Source organism: Clinocottus analis, unplaced genomic scaffold (assembly GCF_023055335.1).
Source record: "Clinocottus analis isolate CAN_PGR_092001 unplaced genomic scaffold, fCliAna1.0.p SCAF_18, whole genome shotgun sequence".
Classification (NCBI taxonomy): Eukaryota; Metazoa; Chordata; class Actinopteri; order Perciformes; family Cottidae; genus Clinocottus; species Clinocottus analis.
In genome coordinates, this window is record NW_027175909.1 from 10,538,749 (window position 1) to 10,554,169 (window position 15,421).

The 15,421-nt window shown below is 40.4% G+C and overlaps 3 protein-coding genes across 3 annotated transcripts; 2 read left to right on the plus strand and 1 right to left on the minus strand.

Annotated features, from left to right (window-relative positions):
- The first annotated feature begins 316 nt into the window (after positions 1 to 316).
- Positions 317 to 9,021, plus strand: flt3 (fms related receptor tyrosine kinase 3). Its single transcript, XM_068581853.1, has 24 exons — positions 317 to 389; positions 816 to 898; positions 1,712 to 1,863; positions 1,946 to 2,061; positions 2,181 to 2,292; positions 2,435 to 2,574; positions 2,703 to 2,881; positions 2,980 to 3,118; positions 3,258 to 3,435; positions 3,594 to 3,694; positions 3,829 to 3,943; positions 4,034 to 4,242; positions 4,332 to 4,444; positions 4,524 to 4,656; positions 5,213 to 5,317; positions 5,418 to 5,528; positions 5,612 to 5,768; positions 5,923 to 6,035; positions 6,174 to 6,307; positions 6,771 to 6,893; positions 6,985 to 7,096; positions 7,193 to 7,292; positions 7,734 to 7,839; positions 7,969 to 9,021. Exons 1-24 carry the CDS (start codon positions 362 to 364, stop codon positions 8,182 to 8,184), a joined length of 3,075 nt encoding a protein of 1,024 aa, XP_068437954.1. The 5' UTR covers positions 317 to 361; the 3' UTR covers positions 8,185 to 9,021.
- A 594-nt stretch (positions 9,022 to 9,615) lies between these two features.
- Positions 9,616 to 10,325, plus strand: urad (ureidoimidazoline (2-oxo-4-hydroxy-4-carboxy-5-) decarboxylase). The gene is made up of 2 exons (XM_068582289.1): positions 9,616 to 9,866; positions 9,982 to 10,325. Exons 1-2 carry the CDS (start codon positions 9,686 to 9,688, stop codon positions 10,323 to 10,325), a joined length of 525 nt encoding a protein of 174 aa, XP_068438390.1. The 5' UTR covers positions 9,616 to 9,685.
- A 708-nt stretch (positions 10,326 to 11,033) lies between these two features.
- pdx1 (pancreatic and duodenal homeobox 1) lies at positions 11,034 to 14,337 on the minus strand. Its single transcript, XM_068582328.1, has 2 exons — positions 13,866 to 14,337; positions 11,034 to 11,479 (listed from the first exon to the last, which is right to left on the minus strand). The coding sequence occupies exons 1-2, from the start codon at positions 14,278 to 14,280 to the stop codon at positions 11,034 to 11,036; spliced, it is 861 nt and encodes a 286-aa protein (XP_068438429.1). The 5' UTR covers positions 14,281 to 14,337.
- Between the last annotated feature and the right edge of the window lie 1,084 nt (positions 14,338 to 15,421).

The following is a 15,421-nucleotide window of genomic DNA, read 5'->3' on the forward strand; positions in this document are numbered from 1 at the left end:
CCATAATTTACTCAAAAGTGTATAGTCATAATGTTTATTTTCTTATAGTATTTCTCCCAGAAGTCCAAAAGGACGAAGTACGACTTTATTACAACATGTACATGTGTATACTGTTTTGGCTCCCATCATATTGCATTGTGAAATTGTTAATAGTTTCTTGTACATTTATGATTACTTTGGGTCTTTTGACATGTTGTTTGCTTTACATAAACACTGCAACCAGGCGTGGTTGACAACGTCATGGTTTCTAGTGATACTTCCTCTGCTTAAAAGGTGCACGAACGTATCTTTCACATCAATGTTGCACTCTCTGACCCTGTAATGAATTTGAGTATGTGACACTGACAGACAGAAAGCATCAATGCGGAGGCAGAGAAATATGATTGCGGGTGAGTCAGACCTCTTCAAGTTTCTGTTCATTGGGCTGAGTTATTGGCAGTGTTGGCAGACTGAATAAAACATTTTTTTAGGGACGCTAAGGCTATTAATTCAATAAAGTTTGAGGAACCGTAGATCAAAAGTGGCTAACTTTTGTTGAGAGGCTGAGACTTTTCTGTAATATTCAAATGTGTGAATGAGTTTTCAGGTTTCAAAAATGTTTAAGGTGTCTATTACATTTTGTATCCTTTATAACCATTATAATAAACCACAGAAAGGGCATACCTGAAATTGAGTTACCTTTATTAGTTTCTTGTTTTTATTATTTTATATGTATACATCTCCTTAAAATACCCAATTATTTTTAAATGCCCTGAGGCTATTCAGAAAACATAAACAAACATTTAAAAATAGGTTTATTTGTTCCGTCTTTCTAGTTGTCTTTCTCCTGTGTGCTGTCAAGCTTCACTGCTCTGCTGGCATCGCAGTGCAGAATCTGGCTTGTGTGCCCAGTCATGAGGTAAAAGCCGTCGAGATCTTTATTGTGTTTTAATTAAACAATTCATATTAATATATATATATATATATATATATATATATATATATATATATATATATATATATATATATATATATATATATATATATTTCTGAGTTATTGTATGTTTCAGAAACATTACCAAGTTAAGGGAAACTATTAATTATTGGTAAACTCCACTAAATGTGCAGGGAAAGTAAACTAGTGACACATGCAGTACATTCAGAAGGCAGGATTTACAGAGCTTAAAATATAATGTGATAATATAAGATAATGTTATTCATTGTTTGTTTTTTTTAGCAGATAAATTGTTGTCATTCATGACATTACCAGTGTCTTCTGTACATAAGACCGTAGCAGATCAAACAAACATACTCTGACTGTCTTGAATTCACTTAGAAACAAAACTGCAGAGCAACAAGAGATTGTGAAACACCAGAGCGGGAAATAGCACCAACTTGACCAAATTTACTGCTTTTATTTCTCCCCATCAGTTTGAAGTGTGTCTATTTATGCATAATTTAGTATAACCTTTGAAAAGAGGATACCTTTATATGCAGACACAAGACAACTTGTTGAACTTATTTTTGATGTGGAATTCCAGTTAGCTATACTTGGTCCTGTGGATGATTTTGTAATTAAAACAAAGACATCGAATACTAAATGGTTTATGTCTTATACTGGTATAAAAGTCAGCCTTTTTTGTTTCTTAAGCTATAGTATTGTAAAACCGTAATGCAACATTTAAATCACACAACCACAGAAAGCTATTAAATGATGAATCCTGTTTCCCAGGTGGCATGTTTTGTGCCAGCTGACTATCTGAATGCATCTGGTCCTGTCAGTGTGGAGGTGTATGTTGGTAAGAAACTCATCATCTCCTTGGAGCACTTCTCTGAATTCCCTGTTTGCCACTGGATCAAAGGAGCAGACCCAATACTGACAGTGTAAGTGAATGTTTATGTGTGTGTTTCCCCTTTTTTTTATGTGTATATATTTAACCTGAGGGTTTTTCTTAAACCTCATCAGAAATGGGAGTAACTCCATGGTCCTACCGCCGCTTTCCGTGACTGATTCAGGGGAGTTTACGCTGAGGTGTGAAGGGACCGGGTCCCCCATGGCTGTGTCTCTGCATGTAGTGATGAGTGAGTGACAGCTCTCTCTCTCATGTCTCATCACATCTCTACAACAATGCTTAGACTCAAGACAACACACACAAACACTAGACTGTCTGATGTTAATACAATTTGCATTTTTTCTGTAGAACGTCCCACAAAACCAAAGCTGACTCTAGAGAAAGTGAATACCAAACATTTGTCCCCTGATTTTAAATGCATCTCTGAAGGCTTCCCAAAGCCCACACTCCAATGGACTGGGTAAGAGGTTATCCACTACACATGTATGCAGGATTTATGAGTATGCTTAGCTGATAACAATGTAGTCTATACTGACAATAATGCCATCAAAAACATGAATATACAATAGTATGATTTTCTGAATAATCCTCCTTTTGAACAGAAACCATTATGCAACGAATATTCCTGCAAACAGTGTCATGGCAATCAGCACAATATCCAGTAGTAAATATTCTGAGAGTGAAGTGATGTGCTGTGCTACCAACGCTGAAGGACAAGAATGCTCTCAACTCTATGACTACGGTAATACAAGATTTCAACGAATTCATGATATACATCCGAAAAAGTATTTATTTAGCAAACAAGTTTTGGACTACATTTTTTTTTTTTTTTTTAAATAGTTGACCTGAATCCCTATAACTGTGTTTTAGACCTAGACACCGACTTTATGAAACATGATGAGGTTTCTAAGGTCAACGTGAGCCGTGGTCAGCCTTTACTTCTACGCTGCCGAGAAAAACAGAACGTGCCGTTGCAACCTGTCTGGGTGAATGGCAGCAAAGAAATGAACACCGCAATATTACCCTGCTCCTCTTCAGACAAAAAGGAGGTACAGTAATTCCCGTTAAGATCACTCTGATTTTCTGAAAATTTGAAATTATTTGTCTTCCCCACTCAAATCACAACAAGAATATATTTTTGTCCCAGATTTGCTTTAAAAGGGATGATCATAGCGGCAATCAGATGGCCTACCTGTTCACCGAGTCAGTTAATGAGAGTCACAGTGGCACATACACCTGCAGGAGTCAAAACAACAAAACAAAGTCTGTTGATGTTCATGTCCAAGGTTAGCAGAACAAATTTCCCCTTTATTTCTTCTCTCTGGTTGTGTGGTAATTTAAACTGTTACCAATGAATGGTTCTCTCTAAAGTTTAGTCCAGTTGGTACCAGCTGAGCATCCACTGATTTCAATGTGTTTCCGTAGTTGAGGGTTTCCTCTCTGTCCAGCTGGCGAAGAGTCTGATCCTACCAGTTCAGAATGCATCCAGCTCCTGTTTGCAAGCCAGTGTTTCCTACCACCCTGTGCTCCAGCGCTGCTCCTGGGAAGCTCCTGATAAAAACATGACTAAATGCATCAGGGAAACTTGGGTGACAAAACACAGGTAGTTGCATGAAGCAGTGTTTTTGGAGCTGAACTCCTCAAAATGTTGCATAGATGTTTATTAATGCTCATGTACATTTCTACATGTGGATGGTCAGTGAACTAGCCTTTTGGAAATTGTTATCATATGAGGTGTGTTAATGAATGTTGTCTTCTCAGGACCGTGAAGCTATGTGACGTACTCAAATCAGGAGATTATAAATTACATTTGGAGGCCGGCGGACAAATAGAAACAAAGACTATATCAGTGTGTGTTGTAGGTAAGAGAGAGTTATTGTGTGCGTCTGGAATAATTAACATCTGTTCGGTAACTTCTACACAAACACTTTTAAAACTTACATTACAACGACATTTTAAATTGTGCAACACTTATTATCCTCTGACTTTGTTTCAGAAACACCAAAGTTCAGATTCAGGATAAACGAGGTCAATAATACCTTGACGTTGGAAACAGCAAGTCTCGTGCCAGCAGATTATACCTGGATGGTGTGTTCTTTGTCTAATGACAGGTATGCTTATTGTGGCTTGTTGTTGTAAACACACACACACACACATACACAGATTCAGATTTCCTCAAGTCCTGGCTCTTTGTATTATAGCACCTGTGAAACAGACTCTTCCTGGAAGGAGGTCCCAGGTGCCTCTCAGACAGACTCGGATGTCTTGTGTGAGAAGACGATCAAGAGCTCTTTGAGCAGAGATCTAGTGGCTGGACATCATTTAAGGTTTTGCCTGACAAACTCAATTGGCTCCTGGTGCCAAACCCAATACTCATTAAACTACCCATCTTTACATGCGGCCTCCAGAGGTAGCGAGATTGATTTTAACATAAAAATGATGAATGAATTTGTATTTTTATGACTGTCATTCGAAACTATCTGTCATCACTGCTTTTAGGTTCCGCAAATGATGATAACGACCACATGATGGTGCTGAAAGTAGGCAGTTTCATTCTGCTCATAGCTTTGGCAATGGTTAGCGTGGCGCTCATGTACTTTGTCAAAAAGAAGGTATGTATTACACGACATAACAAACATACACACATGAACGCATGTGCGGACATGATGCCAACCCCTTTGCTCCCAATAGAAACCCCAGTATCAGCCCCAGCTTCAGATAATCCAGATGGTTGGACCCAATGACAACGATTACATCTACATAAACTTCAAGGAGTTTGGGTACGACATGAAGTGGGAGTTTCCCAGGGAGAACCTGGAACTGGGTACGAACTACACCGAGCATCAGACACCAGTGTGCCAATACTACGATGTGGAATTACTTAATAACAAGTAAAACCACTGCATTTCAGATCCTACTTAGCATATCAGTATTTTCAGCTTAATTTACTTTAAGTATTACAAGCAAATAGAAGAAGTTGTGATGACTGTGAAGGATTCAAACAAATAGATTATTAATATTAATGCATCAAATATTAAATCCCATTTTAAATTTGAGAGTTTTACAAATGAAACCATCTGAGAAGATGCAACCAAACAACAAAACGGCAGTTTAACAGTGTTGGTAAGATGCCACCTAATCTTTATCCTTTCATAGTGTGTTTGTTTTTTATTCTAAAAAATGTAATGCAGCTTACAAACATCTGTAGGGAAGTAAAACATATTTAGTTGTGAAACAGAATATATGTAGCATGAAATTGAAATACTCAAATAAAGTAAGAACCTCAAAACTCCACTTGTAAAAGTTAATGTTATTGTTCCAAGTTTTATCACAAAGTGGCATTAAAGTTCTACTTTCTTGTGTGTCTGTGTCCTTCCCAGGTCCAGAACTTGGCTCTGGGGCTTTTGGCATGGTGGTGCAGGCCACAGCTTACGGCATCAACAAGCCTGGAGTCTCACAGCAGGTGGCCGTCAAGATGCTTAAAGGTCAGTGTCTCGTTTATCTATTCCGTGAAGAAAATGCTAAAAAAAAAAAAAAATGTCATGGAGGTCATTTCAGCAGCTGAAGTAATATTTGACGCCGCAGAGAAACACCAGACGGTGGAGAAGGAGGCGCTGATGTCAGAGCTGAAGATGCTGACTCACATCGGTCAACATGCCAACATTGTTAACCTGCTGGGAGCGTGCACAGACTCGGGTACAGTTACCACTGCGACTACTTTTGTCAGATGGAAAGATTTATATCTAGTGTCATGATTTCTTATTGTTTTCCTTTTACAGGACCCACATACCTGATTTTCCAGTACTGCCGTTACGGAGATCTACTGAACTACCTAAAGACAAACAGAGAGCGCTACCACAAGTCTGTGACCGACGCGTTCAACAAAGACCGTTTCAGCAACCTTTACCACAACCTGAAGCTGGGGAAAAACTCTGGGTGAGAGTGATGGAAAACAAGTGTCGGGAGAGCAATATTAGGAATAGTTTAGCATTAAGGAGCTCGACCATAAAAACCTATATTATATTGGTAAAAGACTCTGTTGAAAGTTTAACTTTACATTGACAATAACGTCATATTTGTGTCTTCTCAGTGAGCGAGACACAGCAGTCGACAATTATGTGCCCATGTATGGCTCTACCACCAGAGGGCAGGAGGACATCGCTCTCCTTGCCATCAACTCTGGTGACATGGACGGCTTTGAAGGTGAACAAATACTTAAAATCAGAACATACATGTAGTCAAACAAATACACTGATATATTAACAGCTTCAGTTGTCCAAGCAGAGAGTAACAGATCTCTCTGAGTGGGGTTGATCCTAACTGATCCCAGTTTATCTGCAGACCCAATGATCCACGAAGACTCCGATGATCAGACAGATTTGCAGACAGACGACATGCAAACCTTGACCTTTGATGACCTGCTCAGCTTTGCTTTCCAAGTGGCCAAAGGAATGGAGTTCCTCTCCTCCAAGAATGTAAGAACAGGCCCATTTACGTCTCTCAACCCTCACTCTTAACAGAGGGAAATATGTTGATGATTAATCATTAGATCACTTTTATGCAAATTACCAAACAGTCCCTATAGTTTGAGCTTCTCTCTCTTTTACATCCTGCATGGAGAGTAAATCTATAATAATTATGGATCAAACAAAACACGCTATTTGAAGGCAATAACTTTGGTTTCATAATTTGTTATATGACATTTTGAAAATCAAATAATCCATCAATTAATCTAGAAAATAATCGATTGAGATTATATTATGTGTGTGTATATATATAAATATGTGTATATATATATGACACGCATGACAAGTCCAGTAAATTGATATATTAAAAAATAACCAAAATGCTTAAACGATCAACTCCAGTCGCAGGCTTTGTCTTTGTGGGTTGTGGTGATTGAATAGCACCCTGATGACGGGTCCTGTCTGTCTGCAGTGTATCCACCGAGACCTGGCAGCCCGAAACGTGCTGGTGACGAAGGGCAGGCGGGTGAAAATCGGGGACTTCGGACTGGCCAGAGACATCGACAACGACTCCAACTACGTCGTGAGAGGAAACGTATGATACTTTCATATTATAGCTTTCAATGGTTGCTAATCTATATTTCTGATCCCGTCTTACACATTATGTGGGTCACATGGCTTTTAAGGTGCGTTTGCCAGTGAAGTGGATGGCACCCGAGAGCACCTTTCAGGGGATCTACACCATGAAGAGCGACGTCTGGGCTTATGGCATTCTGCTCTGGGAAATCTTCTCACTTGGTAGCCTTTGCAATCGCTCTCAGTGCCTTCAAAAGACAAGCATATAATCAACTCCTATACAATGATTAATGCCAACTCTGTCTGTGTAACTCTCAGGTGTTACTCCGTACCCGGGCATGAAGGTGGATCACACGTTCTATTCAATGATTGAAAGAGGATTTAAGATGGATTGTCCGTACTACGCCAACGAGTCTGTGTAGGTGTCGTCTGTCTGTGTGCAGCCGTTATGTTTATGGATTTAACAGAATCATACACGTACAATGCATCATGATGAAGTCATAATCACAATGAAGTGAAGCAGTAAAAACTGTATGAGACAGCATCATAAATAAGCATGCTGATATAGTTTTTTTAATGAGTGGCAACATCTTCATGCAGTGTTGAAAAAGTAAATTGCTGTATTTAAGTACAATTTTGAGGTACTCATACTTTAATGTTTCTGTTACTATTGTCTGCTACAATATGTTTCTACTTCACCATAATTCTAAACAAAATTGAGTATTTGTACATTGTTGTATTGATACTTACACTGATCTGAGTATGTTTCCACCACTTTCTTCAAAGCAGTGCAGCGACTTTCGATGTATAGTTATTATGGATGATATGAATATTTAATCTCCATGGCTTCCTTGCGCAGGTACGGGATGATGTGTAAGTGTTGGGCTCTGGATCCCAGCAACCGGCCTTCTTTCTCCAAACTGGTGGCCTTTATGTGTGATCAGCTGATAGACAGAGAGGAGCAGGTAACCTTGGAGCAAGGTCACAGTGTGGGAAGAAAAAGTCTATTTGAGTTTTTATTCTGTTCCACAGCTGAATGGACATGTTCATATTGTCTCTGATCCAAAAGCAACATTATATCCTTCCTCTTTCAGCTCTACCATAACATGCCTGACCAGAAATCCAGCGACTACCAGAATGCAGCAGACATTTTGGACATTTTCGCCTTGACAAAGCAGAACGAGAACCAAACTCCGTCAGCCAATGATTACTGTCGAACCCATGCGACTGAGGAGAGGAAAGCCGAAGTGTCCGGCACAGACGATGTGGCAGCCGACGAGAAGCTTGTGAAGCCAAATAATACAGAGTGATCAGCAAATGTTCAAACCAATTGATCCGCATCATGTATGTGTTTTAAACAATTTATATACGTGTTTTCTTATAGTAATAATCTCAAGAGTGACAGTAGAATGAACTTGCTTTACATTATATTAGAGTATTGCAACAATATTTTAACTTTTTTATACATATATTCTTATTAAGCAGCTAAAATGAAAAATATTTTGGTAGAAAAGGAGGATAAATATTCTCAGGACTATAGACATGTAAGATATTGAGTTGTAACATTTGTATACATTCGGCCTACATACTGTAACTGAACAACTTTTGGTTTTAGATTTTATCATACAAACATCAAATGCATTATGTCATGTTATGCAATGAAATATGATGGCAATTGATTTGTCATGTTCTCTTATATTATATCAGCAGCTATTACTTGTAGATCAAAACATTTTTTTTACACATTTATATATTTTTTTCAAAACAAGCTTTATTTTTTAAATATGTTATTGGATTTCTTTATTATCTTTATGTGATTGTTTAAGCATTATACCTGCAGTCAAATGTACTTCACAGATGAATAAAAATGGTGATCCTGATGTAAGTCACCTGTCTGATCTGTCCACAGTTCAGTCAAATAATAATGTTTTGTTTCTTAGGTTGTTTCCTTTTAATAATTTCCAAAAGACCATAGATAGACTATAGATAAACATGATTACAGGGACAACAAAGTTAATTTAACTGTTGCGTGTAATTAGTCTAATTCACAAATGTTAAATTAAAAAAGGCTTACTGTTTGTATGAATAAAATGGAACAATGTAATTCCTCGCAAAACAGAAAAACTATCAAGCGATTGTATCTTAAAGTCAATAAATGATCATACACTCCTGTGTTTATTTCTAGGTAAGTGATTTATTTTACGTTGGATATGTTTTATCTCTGGAACCTTTTTGTCTTTGGCACTGCTTTTTGTTTTCGCAATGCTCCACCTGCATGTGAGTAATTCTGATGTTTTCTCTTGATACTATGCTAACAATGTAAAAGATTAGAAAGAAGGAAAAAAAAAAGATGGGCGTATTCATTGTCATGAGGCGTTGAGGGGAAATACAGGAAGTGCACTTAAACGCGCTGTTCGCCTGTAAGTCTGCTGTTGCAAACAGTGAGAACATTTGTGAGTAATTCCACACGGTGATAGGTCACCTCTGTTGTAGTATGGACACATTTGTGTCCTCTGTAAAACAAAACAAAAAGCAGTTCAGTGTTTTGGGCTTGCGCAACAGGTACACCCATACCTGTTTCTTGACAGAACTTCCCGCTTTGGAAGCGGAGTCGTATTTTAACGTTGCATTGATAAGAAAGATAAAACGAAGAGGAAAAGAAATCAACGTCAAATGATTGGCACTTGATCTGACATCAACACATTACCCAGGGGGCTTGGCCTGTGTGTCCAGTGGTGCGTTAACCCTTGTTGTCATGTCCGAAGGTCAATAAGACTGCCTGTGCAACTACTGAAGAGAGTCCCCGTGCACATGAACATGGACATCGCCACAGTAAATGCTCTTACCTACGAGGATTTTGTGAATGTTTTGGGAAATGTGGTGGAGAAATGTCCCGTGATAACAGCTGCTGCGTGGTCGGGCCGTCCCTTTGAGAACTTGACTGCGTTGGAGGCTGCAGTCGGTGAATTCATTGATGCTCTCCCAGAATCAGGTCAGAGGTTACATTTAGTTATGTTTTTTTTGTGATTTGCAGTTTGGACCTGAAACGTGCATTTACTTCCCGGGCAAAGCCACAGATCAGACATACACGTGTGCATGCCCTGCAGGTAAAGAGGGGATCCTCAGGTGCCACCCTGACCTCGCGGGCAGGGACCTCCGGAGCGGCACCTTGACTCGGGAGTCCCGCGAGGAGCAGGCGGGAGCCGGGATGGACGCGTTGAACTCTGCAGACGCCTCGCGCATGGCCCGTCTCAACGAGGAGTACAAGCAGCGTTTCGGGTTCCCGTTCGTCATCTGCGCCCGGATGAACGACAAGGCGAACATTTTACGGCAGCTGACCGAGCGCTGTCGGAACGAGCGCGCGGTGGAGAGGGCGCGCGGGATCGAGGAGGTGAAGAAGATATGTCACCTGCGTCTTGAAGCTCTCGTGCTCAATGGCGCTCCAAACTAGTTGTGCAGCTGACATACTGGTCTTTATGTTTGAATTCATCCTGTTCCAGATGAACCACCCGGATGTAAAGACTGGCATTGTTCCAGGCTAGTGGCTGTGTGATATATGCTTTATTCCAAACGTGTTATTCATGCGTCATATTGTACAGTTCATTTTTTAAACAATAAAATAGGTGTACAATTGATTCTAATTCAACAATTTACACGACAGACATATATACTATGTACAAATGGACATTGGTAATATAGAAAACACTGTCTTATATCACGCATGTATACATCCATAAACTTGATTGTATACACTACTCACATGTCTGAGGTGAAAAACAATGCGCCCACTGTAAAACATGATCAGACCATGTTTCAGTTTCTGCAACTGAATCCATGTCGCTTCTTCTAAAGGGGGCGGGAGGGAGGGGTGTAGTTGGTTCTGGCATGATAATGTTGTCTCTGCCATCTGGTGCTCCAAAAAAAAACTCAAAGCATGCACGAGGAAGTGAGATGAAGATATGTCCCTTCATTCCAGACATAGTGGAATCCAATACGAAGGCAAAGGTGGTCCTTTGGAAGTTTCAGGGGGCTGGAAAATTAGCACTTTGTGTAAATAACTATAAGACAGGCTTGCATTCTCCTTTATTGCCCTAATCGTGAATCGTATAGGATTCCACTCAAATGGGACTTCCTTAAATTGCGGATGTCAAGTCTCTTTCTATTTGGTTTTCCCAAAATAAATCACTGCGTCAAGAGTCTGAACCTGCTGCGGGCTCTCCGGTGCGGGCTCTCTGGTCCCCGGTGCTGAGAGGGATTGGCCGCGCAGCGGGGAAACAGGAGGTGAAGTGGTGTGAGGTCCGTTCGTGGACGTGACCCCTCCCGCGGCCTCCCCCTGGTCTCCAGAGGTGATGGATGAGTCCTGCTCTGGGTCGGACCCCCTCACCTTCCTTCGGTCTTCCTCCTTCTTCCACTTCATGCGCCGGTTCTGGAACCAGATCTTGATGTGGCGCTCGGTGAGGCTCAGGGTCAGCGCCAGCTCCACGCGGCGCGGCCTCGAGATGTAGCGGTTGAACAGGAACTCCTTCTCGAGCTCCAGCAGCTGGGCGCGCGTGTAGGCTGTCCTCGTGCGTTTGTTTTCCTCGGATTCCGCCATCATGTATGGTCCTGGACACAGACAGAGATTTACTCAGTGTTAGATTCAATGGGTTTGAACTGTCAATTATATGTTAATTATGTGTATTAGATTAGATGTTCCCTGATCCAATTACAAAAGTACTCACTCTTAACTAATTCCTCCTATTTTTAAGTTTTAGGAATATTGTTTCCTTAATCTATTTGCCACTGAACAGAAATCTGTTCCTCTTAAAAACTGCACACATTTTGATGCTGTAGGCCTCCAGTTTATTTTACCAATGACTTGTGATTCCTTACTCTTAACTGTTACTCAGGCTTGGTCTCTTTCTGACTTTTCAAAAGTCAACAATTGTGCAATGTTTAGTTCTCCTGAAAAGCACCTTTTTTTGACTTTTTGTTACAAACCCTGCCATACTAAATAACATCTATTTACAACCTAAAGCATCAAAAGACCAAGAGTAGTCCTCTCAGCCAGCTGACCCTTCAAATTAAACTTGTGAACATTTATTAAAAGGAAAGGGCAATTTTCTTTGGACTAAATCTCAAACAATGTCATTGTAAATTCAAATACTGAATGGAGGAATAATATTACGTTTTACTGCATATTAGAAGTGCATTTCAACCTCTCCGGCACCTGCAGAAACCACAGTGCATATTTGTCTTTTGATAGTAAAATAAACATTTACTCTCTTGTAATGTCACAAGGAATTTTACGATTAGTTGAGATTTACCCCAAAATAAATCTTTTCTGTCGTCTGAGCTAAAGTTTGGAAGCAGCAGTCGATAAGCAGACAGGCCAAAGCAGTTTGAAGTGGTCAGGAGAATAGGGTTTTGGTTCATGTCGTAAACAGTTTTAATGTTATGTGAACATAATAATATACTATCTCCAAGCTGGTATAATGTACCTGGTGATCAGAAAATACAAATAGTGACATATTTGTTTGTGAGAGCTGAGATCCTCTGTCACTGAGACTTTAAGGCACTTTTTTACAAGGCTGAATTGCTGCAGCATTAGTTCCAAGTAACTTTTCCAGCGCATTTGCAGGACCTCCTGATGATTAGTGAATAGACTCAGAAGTATCTATCATACCGATGGCCTCTAAATTTTACCACATGCAAAATCAAGACTTGCATGCAAAACATTTTTTATAGAACCAACATTTAATAATATGCCTTTTAGTCTTTAACATTAGTTGCTTTATTGGTGCACTTTATTTATGATGTACAAAAATCAAAAGGGACTCAATCACTCAGCCAGATTATAAACAATATGGTCAATGAAAAAAATATTTCTTTTGTATTGATTAAAATTAAAAGTAAAATTTAAATTATTCACGAGCAGTATGACACAATCACGTTTGTATTAGTTTTAATTGAAGACGTTTGTAAAACAGTATTAACGATATAAATGCGTGTTAATCAAGGCATCGATGACGCTTGGCGTCCTTTGTCATATGCCATTTATAAAACTTTTTTAAACTTACAGTTTTGGGATTTCTTTCAAATGAAACCCCCTCATAATATCATCTCGTCCGTTAAAAAAACTTATATTTACTAAAGATATATGCTATTAAAAATATACATTTAGAGTCATTGACGTTTCTATAATTAACAATCTCAAAAACTGTGCGCAAAATAACACAAAAGTTTACTTTACAATGCACAATGTCGCCGGAGAGGACTTTGGTGTAAATGATACAAATGTTTTACAGCAAATCAGTGACGCAGAAAAAAGTTTGTTTTAATGGTCTGAAACTTGTCTCTGATATGAGAAAAAGTGTAAGAACTTCATTGCTGAATAAACTTTACATTCGCATTTTCCACGCTCATTAAAAAACCAACTCAAATGTGTGAGGCCTATAATGAAAGCTAATTGTCTAATCAAAATGCCTCCCAATGACAGACAAAACTATCTAATAAACACTTGAATAAAAAATGTACTTTTGTTCATGTGAGCACGCAAACATCAATCAATACCACATGCACGAATGTGGGTGTTTTACCCGCCTATTATACTCTAAAGTGTAGGCTTCAACCTATTGATGGCTTAAGATATGGTGAAGTGTGAATATGTTTTGTATAGACAAACCCCACATTTTTGTGACGATAAGACCTGATAAAAGCAAGTGCTGACCTTCCGGGCCTTTTACAAATTGACTGACAAGGTAAACTGAAACACCCAAGATCATATTGTTGGGAACATGATGTCACTACAGGTCTCAGAGAGAGTCAGAGGAAACTCACTCGTTGGTGCTATGACTACAGAATAATGTTGTACACAAAGCTAAAGCTCGCAAGTTGAATAAGCTGAGAAGTGATTAGATATCTACACTCACTCAATCAGAAGCAGCTCTCCATTCAGTGGCGACATTAAACACATGACATGTGTTGATATGTAGCGGGTTGGAAGACTTACCTGACCACTGTCCTTTCCAGGTGTGTGAGTGAGATTTAGTGGTTTTCATCCAAGGAAAAGGGAGGTGATATCTGCCCTGATCCCCCGTGTCTCCATAGCTTGCAGCCGGCGGGAGAGGCTGCTGCTGGAGCCCTTGGGCATGGTGGAGCTGAGGCACACCTGGATCCTCCCGCATGGGTAGACTATACGAGGGGGCAATGTCGGGAAGGCTGGCTTGCTCCAAGACTCCCATGGACGGCGGTGTGTAGACGGAGTGGACCTGCCTGCTCATGTAGAGGCAGGGCGGCGGGCTGTGGCTGTAGTCGTCCCCCTGTGATCTCTGGTAGGCACAGGAGTCTTTAAACACCTGAGAAGGATAATAATGATCTTCCCGATTCATGGCTTCCGAGGACCCGCACATGTACCACACCTGCATGCGCCCTTCCTCGGCGTGGACCTACTGCTCTACCTGACTCTGGCGCAACTGCGAGGCCCTCACAGGCTCCACACAGGTGTGTCACTCTTGCCACCATGTGACTCTACAGCACCAAAGCCATTGGTTTCCCTGTTTGTAGACCTACAGCCATCAGTTTCCAGGATGTTCTGCAGCTTGAGGGCCTGTTCGGTGTAGTGCGTAAATCAATGCTGCTCTGTAAATACCGCGACGTTTACCTGGCACCCACCTGTGTTTGCCCCCGCAGCAGCAACAGGCGGTGAGCAGGTGGATCTCTGAGACCCCAGCCTGCAGAGAAAAAAATGTTGAAGCTCATGCGCGCACAGCGGAAACTTGTTTCTGAATTGTTTAGATTTGTCCTCACACAATCTGTCATCGACACATTTATATGGATATATCTCTGTCTGCACTCGGCGGATGAATCGATATGTATGGGCGCAAACGTTGGTTGACCTGCAAGATAAGACACCTGCACGGAGACAGTTGTCTTGGAAACTTGGATGAAAAGCTCAATCCCCATAGTCTGTTTCCACAACCTTTTTTTCTTCTTCTTCTTCATGTCTACACTTCTCTGACTTTTAAAATGTATCCATTACACTTGTGTAAATGCATCATTTAACACGGCCTCAGCGGTCCCCGCACACGGAGCCGCTGAGGCCGCTGCACTCTCGTCGTGTTTGCTGGCCATTAGCCTCCAGCAGGTGAGCGCTCGCTCCATTAAACAACAGCTCTCGTGGTTCACCAATTAAGGCTGGAGTGAGCAACAGAACTCAATTAAGCGGCGTGCGCGTGAAGCGCGTCTCCAAAATGCAACGTTTGGAGCCTTTTGCCACATGACCAGGGTGATTTAGCTACTTTTCATGTAAATTGTAGGTCATACGTAACGACTTTTACCCCGATGGGGTGTATCAATATAGTCTATTTGCTCAGACATCTTCAAAAGCAATTATGGCACTTTCCACAGTATCTTAATGGGGCACTCAGTGATGCAATAAAGTTCAAGTAAACCAATTCTATAGAAATCAGCACCTGCACTATGGCTTAATGGTGTTTATATTTGATCGTTCTTTCAAAGAGGAAGGAAACAGTTAACCCAAGCTACGCTCCACTACATTGGAGATGG

Bases quoted from the DNA above. Each gene is read 5' to 3' on its own strand.
- urad (XM_068582289.1), top strand. From the start codon at position 9,686: ATGAACATGGACATCGCCACAGTAAATGCTCTTACCTACGAGGATTTT. The intron at 9,867-9,981 runs GTCAGAGGTTAC...CATGCCCTGCAG, and splicing joins TGATGCTCTCCCAGAATCAG to GTAAAGAGGGGATCCTCAGG.
- pdx1 (XM_068582328.1), bottom strand. From the start codon at position 14,280: ATGCAGGTGTGGTACATGTGCGGGTCCTCGGAAGCCATGAATCGGGAA. The intron at 11,480-13,865 runs GTAAGTCTTCCA...GTCTGTGTCCAG, and splicing joins CTGGAAAGGACAGTGGTCAG to GACCATACATGATGGCGGAA.
- flt3 (XM_068581853.1), top strand. From the start codon at position 362: ATGCGGAGGCAGAGAAATATGATTGCGG. The intron at 3,695-3,828 runs GTAAGAGAGAGT...ACTTTGTTTCAG, and splicing joins TATATCAGTGTGTGTTGTAG to AAACACCAAAGTTCAGATTC. The intron at 3,944-4,033 runs GTATGCTTATTG...TTTGTATTATAG, and splicing joins TGTTCTTTGTCTAATGACAG to CACCTGTGAAACAGACTCTT.